The sequence below is a fragment of the Geotrypetes seraphini genome, chromosome 1, assembly GCF_902459505.1.
Source record: "Geotrypetes seraphini chromosome 1, aGeoSer1.1, whole genome shotgun sequence".
In the NCBI taxonomy this organism is placed as follows: Eukaryota; Metazoa; Chordata; class Amphibia; order Gymnophiona; family Dermophiidae; genus Geotrypetes; species Geotrypetes seraphini.
The window spans coordinates 292537926-292555370 of NC_047084.1; the positions used below are offsets into that span (position 1 = coordinate 292537926).

Sequence of the window (17445 nt, forward strand, 5' to 3'; positions counted from 1 at the left end):
CTCACATACACTATACCCCACTGCACTTACCTGAAGAGTGTCAGCAAAATGAACTATAAGGTTCTTCAGGTCCAGCACCAAGTTTGGATCAGAGCAGTAGGACTAAAAAAGAAGGATGAAAAAAGAAATAACCACATAAAACAACATTTCTGTGGGTAAAACAATGCTTTATGTGCAGAAGTAGGCTTATAGAAAACTGTGCACAATATGCAGGTAAATTTACCTGTGTACATTTCTCTATACAGTACATAAACTCTGGAGTTCAAATGGTGTAGTACAAGTAGCGTTCAATAATTTATCTACCTGAGTATGAAAAAAGTAGCAAACGTGTTGAAATAAGTCTGTGCACATTGTGACACATCTCAATGTTACTCATGCAAAGTTGTGGCTTAGTGTGAGTCTAACATTCCAAGAGACAGGATATCAGCAGAATCCTCGTGTGAATCAAGTATGAAATTACTAGATTTGGAACACCATTCAGTGACAAAAGAAGGGAAAAAGCCAATGGAGATCCATGAACGCATGACTGTAGTTTATGGTGAGTCTGTCCCATCATCCTACAAAGTAAAATTTTGCATCAAGTCGTTTAAGTGGGTTAGATAGTACACTGAAGATGACCATCACACTGGACGGCCTATGGAAGCTGACAAATTAAGGATTCCAGTATAGTTGAAGAAATCTCAGCAGGTACAATTTGGAAAATAATTCATGAAATGCTGGGCATCTCCAAGGTTAATACAAGATGGTTTCCAAGAATTCTGATGCCATGTTAGAAGGCCACAAGGCTTCAGCACTGTCAGGAGAACTTGGAGATGCTCCGTGAAGACCAAGTGATATTTTTTTCATAGTTTGGTGACGAGGTGAGGCTTGGGTCTATTACAGAGATCCTGAGTCCAAAATGGGAGTCAATGCAGTGGAAGCACATCCCCCATCCCCAAAAAGTTAAAGACAGAAAATTCTGCTGGCAAAATCATGGAAACTGTCTTCTGGGATGATGAATGATTTTTGCTTCTGGAGTTCATGCCACACAAGATAACCATAACTGGGGAGAGTTACGCCAACATAATGATCGCTTTGTAGGAAACAGTCAAGGAGAAAAGATGAGGAAAACTCAAATGGGCATGCAGTTTCTTCACGACAATGCGCCGGTGCACATGTCACAACAATCACAGGCTGCCATCCGTGAATGTGGGTTTCAGCAGCTGAACCATCCACTTTACAGTCCTGATCTGGCTCCCTCGGATTATTTCCTGTTCTGAGTTCTGAAGAAATATCTCAGTGGACAGTAGTTTTCAAGTGAAGAAGACATCAAGAAAGCCATGTCACCCGGGTGTGAAGGACAAACAGAAAAATTATTTTCAAAGGGTTGATGCCATTGTAGGAAAGTGGATGAAGTGTATGGAGCTATCAGGAGACTATACTGAAAAATAAAACAAAAAAAATATTTTAACACTTTTCTTTCCTATTGAGGTAAATAAATTATTTAACACCCCTCGTATATAGAAGTATCATATCACGATGTGCTTGGAAATAATTAATTCAGGCCATTATAGGATATGTATATTAAAACTGAAAATAAGGGGGGGCGCTAGAGAGCCCGATCAAGATGGAGGCTTGAGTCACGAGCTCCCGCCACTAACTCCGCTTATATAAATATATCACTCTTTCTAAAAGTGAAATTTGCTGATTCGGTGCGCGTCTGCGATGCCTCTCCCCAAGCAGGGTAAGATCGAGGCTGCCTTTGCCGGCACTTCGGGAGCCAAACGACAAAAACAGGATCCCCCGACGCCCATGAAAAGTGAGTCGAGCAGACCGCGTGTTGACCCGGAACAAACAATTTCAGATCAATTACAGCAGATCTCAAATATGATGTCGGAAAGTAAGGACCTCCCTCACCCCAAGGAGTCTAAAAAGTTTAGGGGAAAGAGATGAAGTCCAACTCCAGACTTAAGAAAATTCAAAAAGAAAATCTATGACTTAAGATTTTAAAGTGTTAAACGGACAAGCCCTCAGTCACACAGCAACCTCTGGAATCTCCAGGGAAAAGCTGTCGCGGGTTTACACCCAGAAAGGTGTTAACTGCGAAACATCCCCGGGCTTGCTCCGAATAATATTTCAAGTGCCTATAAAGTGCAATGTGTGAAAAACTCAAATGGAAAAAACACACACTATCAAAGTAAAGATAGAATTCATCTCTTTCCCCTAAGCTGGGGGCCAAGCAGGAAAGTAAGTGTCCAAATCTAACCAAGCTCAAAAAAACACAGTCTGAAAGAACTTAGCTTCTCCGTGTGTGGTATTGTATGCCAATAGGGAATTACTATTATCCCCCACTGTTTCTACACAAGAAGAGTCTGGTATTACTTGTGTCTTGGGATTTTCTAATCATGCCAACAGGGTTGCATGGAGTATCCGTAGACATTGGCATGTTCTTCAATTACATTCCATCTTTCAAGATCCTCCTAGGATTGTATATTCCCGAGCCAGAAATTTGGCGGACCATTTGGTCCATTCCAACTATTCCAGCAATACCACAAGGAACAATGATACAGTTATAGCCCAACACATCAAATGCAATGCAACATGTGACATTTGCACTTCTACTTTAGAAGGAAAGAGCTGGCAGCACCCGGGAACTAAAAAATGTTACAACTTCAAATCATTGACTTCCTGCAGATCCAAGTGGGTGATATATGTTATTTTGTGTCCATGTGACATGCTATATGTTGGACGCACTCAAAGATCTATTGTCCATGTGACATGCTATATGTTGGACGCACTCAAAGATCTATCAGGACCCGTCTCATAGAACACAGGTCACGTATACACACTGGTTCTATTACTGCTCCTATGGTTCCCCATTGCATACAAGCTAACCACTCCTTTCAAGATCTTAGGTGGTTCGTTATGGAACAAGTTTTTGAGGATTATCAGGGAGACAGATTGACTCGGCTCCAACACAGAGAACAATACTGGATATTTGAGCTACAAACTTTAACCCCCAAGGGTCTGAATGACTACATTGAGTGGCAACATACTTACTGAATGTGAGCGTTTCTGCGGATGTTTCTTCAAAGGATTTGTTGTAAGATTCTTTGCAAGATGTCTGGTCACCTGACCATTTCATTCCACCTGTTTCTGTTTCTGCGATTTAAAAAGAGGGCGTCCTCTCCAGATCAGTGCCATTTCTTCCCTGCTTTACCTATGAATCTGAGGGTCATTGAGCAGTGCGGTTCCTGAAGAAGGGGGTGCTCACCCCCGAAACGGAGTCCGTTGGACGAAGACTTTGTTTGCTGCTTGTTGATTAGTACCTCCACCACACACGGAGAAGCTAAGTTCTTTCAGACTGTGTTTTTTTGAGCTTGGTTAGATCTGGACACTTACTTTCCTGCTTGGCCCCCAGCTTAGGGGAAAGAGATGAATTCTATCTTTACTTTGATAGTGTGTGCTTTTTCCATTTGAGTTTTTCACACATTGCACTTTATAGGCACTTGAAATATTATTTGGAGCAAGCCTGGGGATGTTTCGCAGTTAACACCTTTCTGGGTGTAAACCCGCGACAGCTTTTCCCTGGAGATTCCAGAGGTTGCTGTGTGACTGAGGGCTTGTCCGTTTAACACTTTAAAATCTTAAGTCATAGATTTTCTTTTTGAATTTTCTTAAGTCTGGAGTTGGACTTCATCTCTTTCCCCTAAACTTTTTAGACTCCTTGGGGTGAGGGAGGTTCTTTAATCTTTACCTTGTTTTTGTACCTCCTCGATTTAGGGTTCTACTTTTGTTCGGAAAGTAAGGACGACATCAAAGATATTAAATACGAGAGTATGAATCTTACCGAAAAGATCTCGGCAATGGATGCTAAAATGATTGTGTTGGAGCGAAAAACTCAACTAATTGATGAAGTCTGCACGAATCAAAAAACTGATCGGAGAGCCATTCATGCCCTGGAGGCCCAAATGGAAGATTTGGGTAATCGTGGGCGTCGTCAGAATTTGCGTATCAGTGGCTTGAATGAGGGTACTGAGGGATCAGACGCCTGCAAGTTTTTCGAAGAATGGCTTCCTAAAGTGCTTTCCCTTCAATTTGCCAGGCCTTTGGAGGTGGAAAGAGCTCATTGGGTGCCCTCGAAGATACAAAATGGCTCTCAGAGAGCGAGACCGATAGTGATTAAGCTTCTTCGCTTTCCCCACGTGGCGGCGATTTTGGAAAAAATGCGATCGCTCCACAAGATCGAGTGGCAGGGCCAGACCATCTATATTTCGGCGGATTACACAAAAGCTACAGCCGATAAGCGGCGAAGATTTCTTGCTTTACGCCCTCGCCTTAGGGCTCTGGAAGCCCGATTTGGTCTCCTATCGCCAGCCCGTTTCAAAATTACATTTCAAAACAAAACTAAAACTTACTCCGAGCCGGGTGAGGTGGAGCATTTTCTCCAGGAGCAAGAAGCACTACTTCGCATGGAAACGTGACTATAATACTTTGCTAGCTCCTCTTTAATGGTTACTAATACTAAGTGTGCACTAATGTTGAATATGAGTGATATGTTTTCTCTGTAATAGGTTTTGTGTTACAATATTGTTCTTTATGCGGGGTTGGTGGGGGAGGGAATTGACTCGAGACCTCCATGTTGTGGTGTCTCTCCCCCTCCGCAGGCCCTTGGGGCGCCGGTTGGGCGGGTTGTTTGCAGGGCTTTTGTCTTGCGGGATGGGGGGAGATTGGTTGATTGTAGGGAGGGTGGGGGGGTGCAAGCATGTGTGTATGTGTGGGGTTTGTTTCTTCCATGTGCAGAGCAAGGCAGCTATGAATCGGTATCATATATACAGTACAGGATGTAAGCTATACTTATGCAGTTTCATTTTTTCTACAGTCATTGCTTCCCTGATAGTTTCTGATGGCTTCATGTAAGGTGTTATCTCTGAACATCAGAGGTCTAAATTAGAGAATGACACGGTGGCGGTTTACCCGCGGCCACCGCATTTTAGCCGCGGGTCACCCGCCGAAAACGGGGAAGAAAACTAGCAGTCGCTGCGGCGACGGGGACAAGGCCATTCACCGCCCGCGGGGCGGTGAATGGTCTTGTCTCCGCAGTGAGGTATCAAGGATCGCGCGGTCCCCGCAGCCACCGCCCGCCCGCCCGTAGCATTTAGCCAGCTCCCTCCCTCCACCTCACCTTAAATTTCGAGTTTTCCGGCTTCCTTTTTTCCGAGCCGCACGTGTTCAAAAATCCGTGCACGCGCGGCTGCGCGAGTCAATCAATCTTCTCCTCTGACGCAACCGGAAACAGGAAGTTGCAGGAGAGGAGAAGTTTGATTGACTCGCGCAGCCGCGCGTGCACGGATTTTTGAACACGTGCGGCTCGGAAAAAAGGAAGCCGGAAAACTCGAAATTTAAGGTGAGGTGGAGGGAGGGAGCTGGCTAAATGCACGGCTTTTTGAACGCGTGCGGCTAGGGAAAAAGGAAGCCGGCAAACTCGGAACGAATATAAGGTGAGGTGGAGGGAGGGTGGGGGCTGCTGGACCATTCTTCATTACTTTGCCATACTAATTCCATTCTATGTTAGGTGCCACGGACTCAGATTCGAGTCCTAGCGATGATGAGTTAAAGATCCCAAAAGAAGCCAACTTCTAAATCCAGTGGTTAGAGCTACACTACACTCCTTGTGACCCTGGGCAAGTCACTTAATCCCTATTGCTTCTGACACAATGGGCAGTTCCAAAGACCAAGACTGGCCAGTGTCAAAGACAGGATGCTGAGCTTGATAGACCCTTAGTCTCCACTGTTTTTAGTGATCAACAAAGTTCTATGTTTCTATAATCACCCTAATTCTGTTATCATTGGACTAGATATTCAAAATGATTTAAATGGCCAGGACAGGCTCCTGGCTGTTCAAATCGTCTGTCCAGGGCTAACCAGGCATTTTCAATCTTCATGTTCAGCCCAAATGGTGTCACACAATTCAGCAAAAATACCCAATGTTGTTCCTCATAATTTAAATATTGCTCATAGAAGGAACAACATTGGGTATTTTTGCAAATGGAAGTTGGAGGGTTAATTCCCTTGAAACAGCCAATTGAGTGAAACATGAATTCATGCTGGGACACAAGATAGGTTGAATTTGTTTTGAATTTAAAAAGAAAAATGATCAATGAAGAATACTTTAATGGCAAGAAAATATAATGATAAAACAGCAACTAATTTTGCCTATTTTTATATATTAAAAAAGTACTACATAAGGTGAATGTCCATATTGCTGTCTGTTGTTCTGCTGAGCACTGGCATTGAAACAGCAAAATGCATTTATTGCATACTTGTCCTCTGTCGGAAACATTATGGTGGTATATTAGTTGTGTTAATAAAAATTTATAAACAAAGCCCTGCCAGCTGAACATCTCTTTCTCTAGTTCAGCAGCAGGAACTTTGATTTATAAGAATGGAATACGCTAAATATTAGAGTACTAAGGCTTATATGGATGCTGCGGGGACGGTGACGGGGCGGTGAATGGGATGGCAGTGGCGGTGACGGGGCGGTGAATGGGATGGCAGTGACGGTGACGGGGCGGTGAATGGAATGGCGGTGACGGGGCGGTGCAGAGGATGGTGGGCCGGGGACGGGGCGGTGACAGATTTTTTTCCCCGTGTCATTCTCTAGTCTAAATCATCCTATCAAGAGAAAAAAGGCACTTATGTATTGCAAGCATCATTCGGCTCAGGTAGTCTTTCTGCAAAAAACTAAATTGAATTCGATTGAGTCAGCTAAATTAAAACGTGATTGGGTCTCTCAGTGCTTCTTCTCTCCTGCAGTGAAATCTAAGGGAGGGGTGGCTATATTGTTGTCCAAACATCTTAATTATTCTGTTGTACATTCTTCCCATGACTCGCAGGAGCGATGGGTCACAGTTACACTGGAAATTAATGCTGTCCGCTATACCTTCTTTACTGTTTATGGTCCTAATATCCCTGATTCTGACTTTTTCAGAACTTTAGCTAAAGAATTGGCCACAATAACTACTGATCATTATATTATGGGGGGGGGACTGGAATATAGTTCTTGACGCTCATCTTGATCGCCCTCCCCCTACGGTACCAATACTAACACACCTTATTCACTCATATGGACTGGTGGATGTCTGGCGTCTTTACCATCCGACAGACCTTGAATATACTTTTTGGTCCGCTCCTCACGCTTCTGCCATGAGGTTAGATTATTTTCTTTTATCTCAATCTCTCTTGAATACTATACGATCTACTTCTATCTTTACGTGCCCCCTCACTGACCACTCAGGGGTTGTTATTTCTTTTTCTCTGTCTACTCCTCCGACACCTACGCCTTCCTGGCGTCTAAATACTGCTCTATTAGTGGATAAAGACTTTATACACCAGGTTGAAAAATGGACGGCAGAATACTTCACACACAATGATACCCAGGAGCTGTCATTTCAAATTGTCTGGGATGCTTATAAAGCTTATCTGAGAGGGAGAATCATAGCTTACTCGGCCCATTTAAACAAAAAGAGAAAATGTGAGCTCACAGACCTAGAAACTCAAATAAAATTGCTAGAGACAGAGTATCATTTATCTCCTTCCACTCCAGTTTTGATTCGGTTGCATAAGCTTAAATTTCAGTATAACTCCATCCTCTCTGAACGAGCTGGTGTCTTACTGGTGAAAGAAGGAGCTCTTTATTATGAACACCGTAACAAAGCGGGGTCACTATTGGCTAACTACCTCAAACAGAAAAAGAGAGCTGGGCGCATTAAAGCTCTTAAACCGGCTGGATCTATTATCACAGATCCTAATGAAATAACCAATTCTTTTAAATCCTTTTATGAGCACTTATACACCTCGGGGGTGGATCCCTCTGAAGCTGACTTTGATGATTTTTTCAAGGGTATGACCCCTCCTGTCTTGCCATCTATGTTATTGGATAATCTCAATAATCCGATAACTGAACTGGAGATAAGAGAGGCCATTGACGGTTTGAAATCTGGTAAGGCGCCGGGGGGAGATGGACTTTCATTGGGATTTTATAAGGTCTTTCAGAAGATTATTCTCCCCAAATTATTAGCATTATATTCCAACTTCTTGGCTAATGCCACCAGTGGAGGCACTTTTGTTGAAGCAGATATAGTAGTATTCCCCAAGCCTGGACGTGACCCCATGCTTTCGAAAAATTATAGACCCATATCATTACTCAATTATGATTGTAAAATTTATGCGAAACTTCTTGCAGACAGACTTGCTAAAGTTCTCCCTTTACTTATTCATCCTACTCAATGCGGTTTTGTAAAAGGACGACTGACAGCGGATAATTCTAGAGTTTTCTGTCATGTCCTGCAGGCAGCCTGCAATGTTTCCACTCCGACATGCGTGATGTCATTAGACGCAGAAAAAGCTTTCGATTATGTGGAGTGGAAATACTTATTTTATACTTTAAGGTGGTTCCAACTGGGGCAAGATTTCATAGATATGATCCATATACTTTATGCAAATCCTAGGGCCAGATTGAATGTGGACGGTTATTTCTCTTCTTATTTTTCCCTATTTAGGGGAACTAGGCAGGGATGTCCATTGTCACCTCTCCTATTCAATCTGGCCCTGGAACCTTTGCTGCGCAGACTGGATTCTGATCCTGCCATTGAAGGTATACTGGTGGGGCCCAATGAGGTACGTCTGTCGGCTTTCGCAGACGACGTGCTCTTATATGTATCCAATCCAGTTGATTCCCTCCTGGCAATACTTGGTCTCCTTTCCAGTTTTGGCCGCCTATCCGGTTATACCATTAATTGGGATAAGACTGAAGTGTTGCCTCTAAATGTTTACTGTACACAGGATATGATTGCACCTTATGGACTCACATGGTGTTCCACGACCATTAAATACTTGGGAATTCATTTCTGTAATACCTGGCAAGATACGGTTGCTCATAACGTTAAACTCTTGCTCTCCAAACTCCAAACACTTTGTCACCAGTGGTCCCCTCTGTACTTGACCTGGTGGGGTAGGTTGGAGTCAATTCGAATGATGGTGACCCCCCAAATACTTTATGTGCTTCAAATGTTGCCATTGCCTTTACCTTCCACCTTGTTTAAACAGATCGACCGTATCTTGACCAAATTTTTATGGTCTGGAAAGCCATCCCGTATAGCGTTGTCTACCCTTAAGAAACCATGGTCTCAGGGAGGAGTTAACTTCCCTCAGTATAAACGATATGCTACTGCAGCAATTCTGAGGGGTGCTAGTATATGGTCTTTGCCTCCTACCTGTGTTACTGTACCTTATTGGTGCATGCTGGAAAGGGACCTAGTACTACCATATACATTACCTGAAGCCAGTTACTCCAAAACAGTTCCATGCTTTGCCAAATGGGAGGTATTACATACCACCCAAAAGGCAATCCTTGATTTGGGTCGAACCCTAAAACATCCGATATTTACCACTGTTTATTCCTCTTTATGGGGTAACCCTAACATCACTATTAGCTCAAATATGGTGCATTGGCCATCTTGGATCAATGCTGGTATTTGGTATATACAGGACATTCTGATTAACCATGCTTTAATGTCTTTTACTCAGTTACAACTCAAGTATAACTTACCTTCTCATCAGGCTTATAGATATCTTCAATTGAGTCACAGTATGTATGCGGCTTTTGGACCTGCTCTAGAGCATCTGCAAAGGGGATCTTTTCCTATGACTAATTTGTTATCTTCATGGAGTACTAAACCTCATTTGATGTCTAGGATCTATGATGTAATACAAGGCGCTGATCCAGATGATCCTTTACCAGTTCAGCGACAGTGGACCCATGATCTTCAATGTTCTGTTTCTGATCAGCACTGGTCGCAGGTGTGGAGTAATTGCAACAGACCCCTGCATTCAGCGTCTCTCAGACAATCACTATTTTTTGTTCTTCATAAATCGCTCTGGACTCCTATCAAACATCAACGAGTCTCCCCAACCTCATCCAATAGCTGCTGGCGTTGCGAGACCCATTTGGGAACTTTTCAGCATATGCTTTTCAATTGTCCTTTTGCTTCAACATTCTGGACTGAAGTGGGAGATATAGTAGGTCAGATTCTCTTTTTATCTCCGACTATATCTTATTGCCAGGTAATACTACGATCCGCCATACTGGAGCCTCCACTCTCTCGATCATATTCCGTCCTTTATGACATTCTCCTGGGGTTAGCCATAAAGACTGTGCTCTTTCATTGGAAACGCAAAGCCTCAATACCTACGAATCAATGGTGGAATACGGTACTTATGTGCTATAAATATGAATTACGATTGGCTGAGTGTAGAGGCTCCCAAAGGACTTTTCATGGTATCTGGTCTCCATTGCAGAAATACTGTGACTGCATTACTTGAAATGTATGCTTACATTTGTATTGCACTTCCTGATGCTGTTATGCTATGTACCATCCTTTGGATACTTTGCTCTGTTACTGCCTTTGATTTTTTTTTTTGTTTGTTCTTCTGTTGTTCTTTCTTTATTCAATAAAATGATTTGACTTTAAAAAAAAACAACTGAAAATAACACTGAGTTATAACTGTACTTCTTCTTTATATCCTGCATACGAAGAAACATAGAAACATAGAAAGATGACGGCAGAAAAGGGCTACAGCCCATCAAGTCTGCCCACTCTACTGACCCACCCCATTAAGTCTGGGTGCTAATGACTTAGTTCTTTAGCTCGACCCTCGTAGTGATCCTACGTGGATGTCCCATTTATTCTTAAAGTCGAGCACGCTGGTGGCCTTGATCACCTGCATCGGAAGTTTGTTCCAGTGATCCACCACCCTTTCTGTGAAGAAGTACTTCCTGGTGTCACCATCCTCGTACTCTTTATAACCTCGTACTCTTTGCATGCAGTGTTACCAGAAGTTGAGGCCTTTATACTCTTTCATATCCTTGTACTCTTTGCATGCAGTGCTACCAGAAATTTGATTTGAAATCTTAGAGTAGTCTTCTGGCTGGTTGTAGCCCCTCCCAGGCAATCACTCAGGTAGGACAGCAGATTCATCTCTCCAACCCCTATCTCTCTTGCTGCCTACCTCTAGCCCCTCTCCTGCTACTTCTGGCTGGCTGTAGCCTCTCCTAAGCAAGCACTCAGATGACCTCACTAACCTTGCTATGTACCTATTTAATCTGAACCCTCTCAGGGCAGAGTGAATCACTGGCATGCAACATATAGCGTAACGAAAGAGCGCAATCAAGGAGCACATGCTCCTTACTGAGCTCCTACGTGCACCTCCCTATTCTCACTACCTCACTTCTTGTATATTTCTATTTCCTTTCTCTGTTCCTCTCCTAATGGCTCCAATTCACTTTCTGCTTCTCACTCTCCCCAATCTTACTCCCGTCCCCTCTCCTCTCCACATCAAAAGTCCTCAATATCCTCCTTTCCCTATCCCCTCACCAGCCATCTTGTCATCTACTTTATTCACTACACTCAAACTCAAGCTTGACCTTCCAAAATCTTCTGCAATCCCATCAGAGCCAGCCAAATGGCTCTCAGCTCAGCTCTGAGAGGGTGTCCAACACCCCTGAACAGGACAATGATTGCAGTGAGCTCCCCAGCCCTGAAGGCTGGCATCTGTTATCACTATGATCCAGGAGGCAATTCACAGTGGTACACCTCTGCAGAGTGACTGTGGGAGAAGCCATCAGACCATGCTGGCCTGAGCTTCCAGAGTCCAAGGAAGACAGGCCTGTAAGGCATCTCTGTGCGGAGCCCAGCGAGAGAGTAAAGCATGCTGAAAAGGACGCACGTTTGCCCCCTGCTCAAGGAACCAACATCCAAAGTGGCAACCATGGACCCCAGGACTTGAAGATAGTCCCATTGCAGAGTTTCCTTTCAAATGAAAGAGACTCGACTCATGCACATTTATATTATATAAGTATTTAAATGACTATATCATATCTCCCTTCTCCCGCCTTTCTTCTAAAGTATACAGATTGAGATCTTTAAGTCTGTCCCCGTACTCCTTATCACGAAGACCACACACCATTTTAGTAGCCTTCCTCTGGACCGATTCCATCCTTTTTATATCTTTTTGAAGGTGTGGCCTCCAGAATTGTACACAATATTCTAAATGAGGTCTCACTAGAGTCTTATACAGAGGCATCAATAACTCCTTTTTCCTATGCATCCTAGCACCCTTGCGTGGGTATCGGATTACTCTTTCACAATCCAGCCCAGCACCAGGAACACCTGCTCCATCGTGCGCCATCCTTTGGCTAAAGGGAACTCTGATCAGCCAATCATCTAAGAGTGAACCTGGAGTCCCATTTTCCACAGGTAAGCCGCCACGACCAACATCACATCTTTCGGCGGATCATGATCCATCCGCACCACATCATTCTGGTGGTTCCAGATTGGCCTCGCAGACATTGATATGCAGATCTTATGCATCTGCACGCCCATCCGGATCTGCTTACACAGGGAACAGTCTGTATGAAGGACCTGGGTTGATTTGCTCTTATGGTATGGCTCTTGAGCGCATAGCCTTAGAACACAAAGGCTATTCTGCTATGGTTATTGTATTTCCACCCCATAACCTACTATTTGATACCGTTAGTCTATTAATGTAACTGTTTGAATAATATTTATACCAGTCTGTACACCCTGTAAATTTTATATTTTTATCATTGTATGCCACTTAAAAATTTGATATGCGGGATAACAAATTTTAAATAAACTTGAAACTTCATCAAAATAGTAAAGGTCAAGGGCACTGTCACCAGCCCAACAAGCAGAGCCAAGAATTGCTAATGCTATTCCAGAACATGAAACTGCAAGAATGCGGTGGGCTGGAAAAAAAGGAATGTGCAAGTACATCTCCATGAGATCCAGAGAGACAAGAAACTCTCCCGGAGTTACTACTGCAATGACCGAGCGCACTGTCTCCATGCAAATGCGGGGAACCTTGAGAGCTGCATTCATGTGCTGAAGATCCAGAATAGGCCTCCAATCTTCGGAGCCTTTCTTTGGCATGATAAAGTATATAGAGTATCTATCTGAGCCCGAGTGTTCAGGTGGCACTGGCTCTATAGCTTGAATATCCAGCATGTGCTGAACGGTGGCTTCTACCTTGAGCACTCTGTCCGAGTGACCTGTAGGAGAGTCCACAAACAATCTGCCAGTGGCCAGGCACATTCCAGCTTGTAGTCCAACCAAATAACATTCAAGACCCACTGGTTGCACAAAATGCGAATCCAGGCAAGAAGAAATGCTGAGATCCTGCTCCCTATCTGTAGAGGGACATCCCTCAGCTTGGCGTCATTGTGCCTTTTTGGCAGAGATCGCAGAATGGGAGGTAGAAAGCTGGGATCGCCTGTAGCCAGTATACCATCATCAGGAGCCCTAGGAAAATCTTTGTGACTTGCACTTGCATATAGGTGGGATCACCAGGAGCCACAAAAATTAGAGCGACCAGAGCCTCTAGAGGTCCTGGGTCTGCTATCAGACAGAGTCTTAGGGTGACGGTCCACCACAGAATCCATGAGGTCGTCCAGGCCTTTGCCAAACAATAACTGCCCCTTAAAAAGAAGTATAACCAAAGTCGCCTTGGAAGTGGAATCACCAGCCCATTGTCTGATTCAGAGCATCCTGCAACAGAGATAGAGTATGCTCACAACTTTGCCAAAATTCACATAAGTTCATACAATGCATCAGCAATATACTCTGTCTCAGCTAAAATAAGTTGAGGAGGGGGATCCACAGCCTCACTCTCCAGTATGCGCAGTAGAGAGACAGAGACATGTGACAAAGGACGTTGCTGAAGCAGTTTTGATGCCTAAAGAACCATGTCAAAGAGTCTCCGGAGGACCACATCCACATGGCAGTTCTGCATATGTTTGAGCACCACACCACCTTCACTGGGTAGAGATGTGCATTTAGTCACCTGCACAACCAAAGAACCTACCCTGGGCTGACCCAAAAGCTGCTGACACTCCTGTGCCAGAGGATACAAGCATGACATGGCTCTGGCTATTTTAAGAGCACCTTCCAGAGAGTCATACTTCTCCGAGACCAGAACACTCATATCAGGATGCTAGGAAAAGGTAGTAGACTGCAAGCACACACCACAATGCCAGGAAGAAGAAGTTGACAGAGCCGGATGAATGACTAAATTTAACTACTGCAAAGATTCAGAAATAAGATCCGGCATAGCCACAGACTTAAATAAGCGCAGAACCATGGGATCATCCCCAGGTTCCAAAACTGCAGAGGGATCTGCAGTTCCAGTACACAGTCCCTGATCGCCCATCCCAAGAAGCACTGTGCCTGTTAATATGGGGTCAGCAAGCTGGTGATCTGCATCAGGATCCCCCAGGTCGGAATCAGGCAATGTAAGAACAACAGCAGGTTGTGCCAAGGATATGTCCAAAGAAGCAATGTCATGGAGACACACTTCGGAGGCGGATTAGGACTGTGCAGGGGAGGATGTCTGCTTTGAAACTCATTCCACAAAAATTTCATAAAGTCTGAGAAAGTGTCAGGCTCCTGGGGCATAGAGTCAACTTTAGATGCCTTAATTTTGCATTTCTTAGGCTGTGCAGGGTCTGCAGCTGTGCCAAGCCCTGAAAGTAAGAAGGTCACGCCACTAGGCTAGCCGAGCGTTTAGTCACCTGCTTCAGCAGGGGAGAGGTAAAGCCTGACACTACCCATGGCAAGTGGTGCAAGGATGCTCTGAAAAGCCTAAATTTGCTTAATCCTGACAAAAACTCCTGCAGACATGTGTGCAGAAGGGAAGAACTGTAGGTGGAGCTAAGGAGCCCAATGAACTACAGCAGAAGCCAAAGGAAAAATCTGGAGTGAATTCCTTCTACAGATGGCACGCAGCCACGGGGACACTACCCATCTGTCTAGAACAGGGGTGTCCAACCCGCGGCCCACGGGCCGTAAAAGGCCCCAAGAAGTATTTTGTGTGGCCCCACTCACACTCGAGGGTGATGTGGTGTTTTCGGTCTTGTCGGCGCCCTCCTCCATCTTCCTGCAGCGTTCGCTGAAAGCCGTGGGCAGCAGATCCTATGTGCCTTTTGCGGCTGACCCAGAAGTGTTCCTTCTGATGTTGCAACGTCAGAGGGAACGCTTCCAGATCAGCCGCAGGAGGCGCATGGAAGCCGCTGCCCGTGGCTTTCAGCGAGTGCTGCAGTAAGATGGAGGAGGGCGCCGGCAAGACAGAAAACACCAAGGCACCCGGCAAGATGGTAAATACCCTCGAGCATTGTTGGGGGTGCTGTCTGGGGGGGTGGAGGACAAGCAGGACAAGTTGGCCCATTTAGCCTTCACGGCTGCTTGGATGGTGATAGCCCTTCATTGGAAGAGCTCAATGGTGCCTACCCTGCCGATGATGAGAGAGAAATTGGGCTGGGTCTGTGAGCGTTATAGACTATCTGCTGTACTAACTCGTTGCTGGCAGCAATTTGAGAAGGTGTGGGGTCGATTTCTCGCAGTGGATGGAATGGATTGTGCTAGAACTGAGGGGTGATGGGGGAGGGGGCAGTGATTGGATTATTGGGTGGTTGGACTGTTTCTTGGATATAGGGAGTTGGGGGCTCCACTTGGTCTTCTAGGTGGTTGGGGAAGGTACCGGGGAGGGGGTTATTTAGCTGTCTCTCAGGGGGTGGGGAAGGGGGGTTCTGTTTTGTTCTCTTAAAAATGTTCAACACAGTTCTTGTGCTTGGTGAGACATTGTTGTTTGGTTGTTACTTTTCAGGAGATTGGGATCCTTGTGTTTTTCTTGTTTCCTATCTGTGTTTAAATAAAAAATTACAAAAAAATTAAATAAATAAATAAAATCAACGAGCTTAGGAACTGGGAGTTACAGACACCAGCAGCAGTAGCCCTTCAGGAGAAGGCAGAAAGGGCTGGGGGCAGCAGTGAAGGAGACAGAATGAAGGGAAAGATAGAGGGAAGCATGAGCTATAAGATGGAAGAATGGAGGGAGTGAAGGAAAGAGATGCAGAGTTGAGGGAAATAATAGAAAGGGAGAATTGGGTGTCTGAGAGAGGGAAAGAGATGGTGCAATTGGGGAGAGAGAAGGGGAAAAACATACTGGGCCGAGGAAGCCTCCTGGACTTTTTTTTAAAGTACAGAGGGGGAGGGTATTAAAAGAAGTGCTAGATTGGATGTGGGGAGAGAGCTTATAGGGCCAGAAACAGATGACGGAGAGTCAGAAACAGGGCAGAGAGATGGTGGGCAATAGTCTGAAGGGAGAAAAGTTGGACCTAGGGTGGTGTGGAGGAAGAGGGAAAGAGATACTTGAAGGGAGAACTGTTGGGAAGAGAAAGGAAGAAATGGTGGACCTGGAGAAGGCAGGCAGGGGGAGAGATGGAATAGGGGCAGTTGAAAAGAGAAAGGGAGAGAAGTTGGATTTGGGGATGGAAGGGAGGGAGGGAGAAATATTAGGCCTGTGGATGGAAGGCAGAGAGAGGCAGCATCTCTCTTTTTCCCCCTCCATTTCATTGTTCAGCATCAAGGGGGGGAGCGAAGAAGAAAAACAGAAAAGAGAGGGAGCAAAATGTTGGACCATGGGGAGAGAGGAGCAGAGATGGATCCATAGGAGGGCAGAAAGAAAGAGAGCTGGGATAAGAAGATGCTAGGAGATGGAAAGAAAAGGACAGGGAATTATAGCCTGACCAATGGAGAGATGGAGGGGGATTCTTAAAGTGGTGAGCCAGATGGATGAGGTCAAAAGGGAGATGACAAGATGAGTGACAGAGCAGTGAGTACAGTGGTAGAAATGTGGTAATGGGGAATAGACAGCAGGAAATAGGAGGCTGGGAAAGTAGTGAGATGGGAAATGGGAGACTTAGGAACTTAGAGACGATGGAGAATTAAGAGGTAGCTGAACATTTTAAAAGAAGAAGGGTGAGAAAGAAGGCAAGATTTGAGTGGACAGAGGCAAAAAAGAAAAGAAAAAGTTAAGATAGCTGAAAAGGAAAAATCAATACATTGTAGACAGGCATAAGAAGGAAATGGAACGAGAGAAGAGGAGAAAAAAATGGACAGCAGACACTGGAAAGAGAATTAGTTGAAGACAGACAAAAAGCAGAAAGAGTAACTGGGACCAAGATGATGGAAAAACAAAACATCCAGACAACAAGGTAGAAAAAAAAATTTTGAATTTACTAACTGGAATATGTTAGTTTTGGGATATGTGCATCACAATTATTTTTGTATTCAGTGGTGTAGTCATATACAGCTGATTTGGGGGAGGGACTGGAGCCCATAATTAGTGGATGGGCACCAAAGTTTCTCCCTGCCTGAGTTCTATTTATAAATACTTGAGCTAGTGGGGATTCCCAAACCCTGCCAACTAGAGACATCTTCCTCCAGTCTTGCAACCCCCAAATCTCCAAGCTTTGCAGTCAATGGCAATATCCTGAGCTGGCGTTAGTTCTAGCTGCGTAACGCAGGTTTAGCATGCGCTAAATTCCTG

General features: G+C 44.6%; 1 protein-coding gene across 9 annotated transcripts in view; it reads right to left on the reverse strand.

The window, feature by feature from the left end:
• EXOC6B (exocyst complex component 6B) overlaps positions 1-17445 on the reverse strand; it is a 920925-nt gene that overhangs the window by 403361 nt on the left and 500119 nt on the right. For all 9 annotated transcript variants that reach the window (XR_004540231.1, XM_033953524.1, XM_033953543.1 and 6 more), the window contains one exon: positions 31-102. Coding sequence is in view for 8 of the 9 variants with exons in the window: in XM_033953524.1 (XP_033809415.1) it covers positions 31-102 (72 nt within the window). In the remaining variant the exon portion in view is untranslated. The remainder of the gene's footprint in view (positions 1-30; positions 103-17445) is intronic.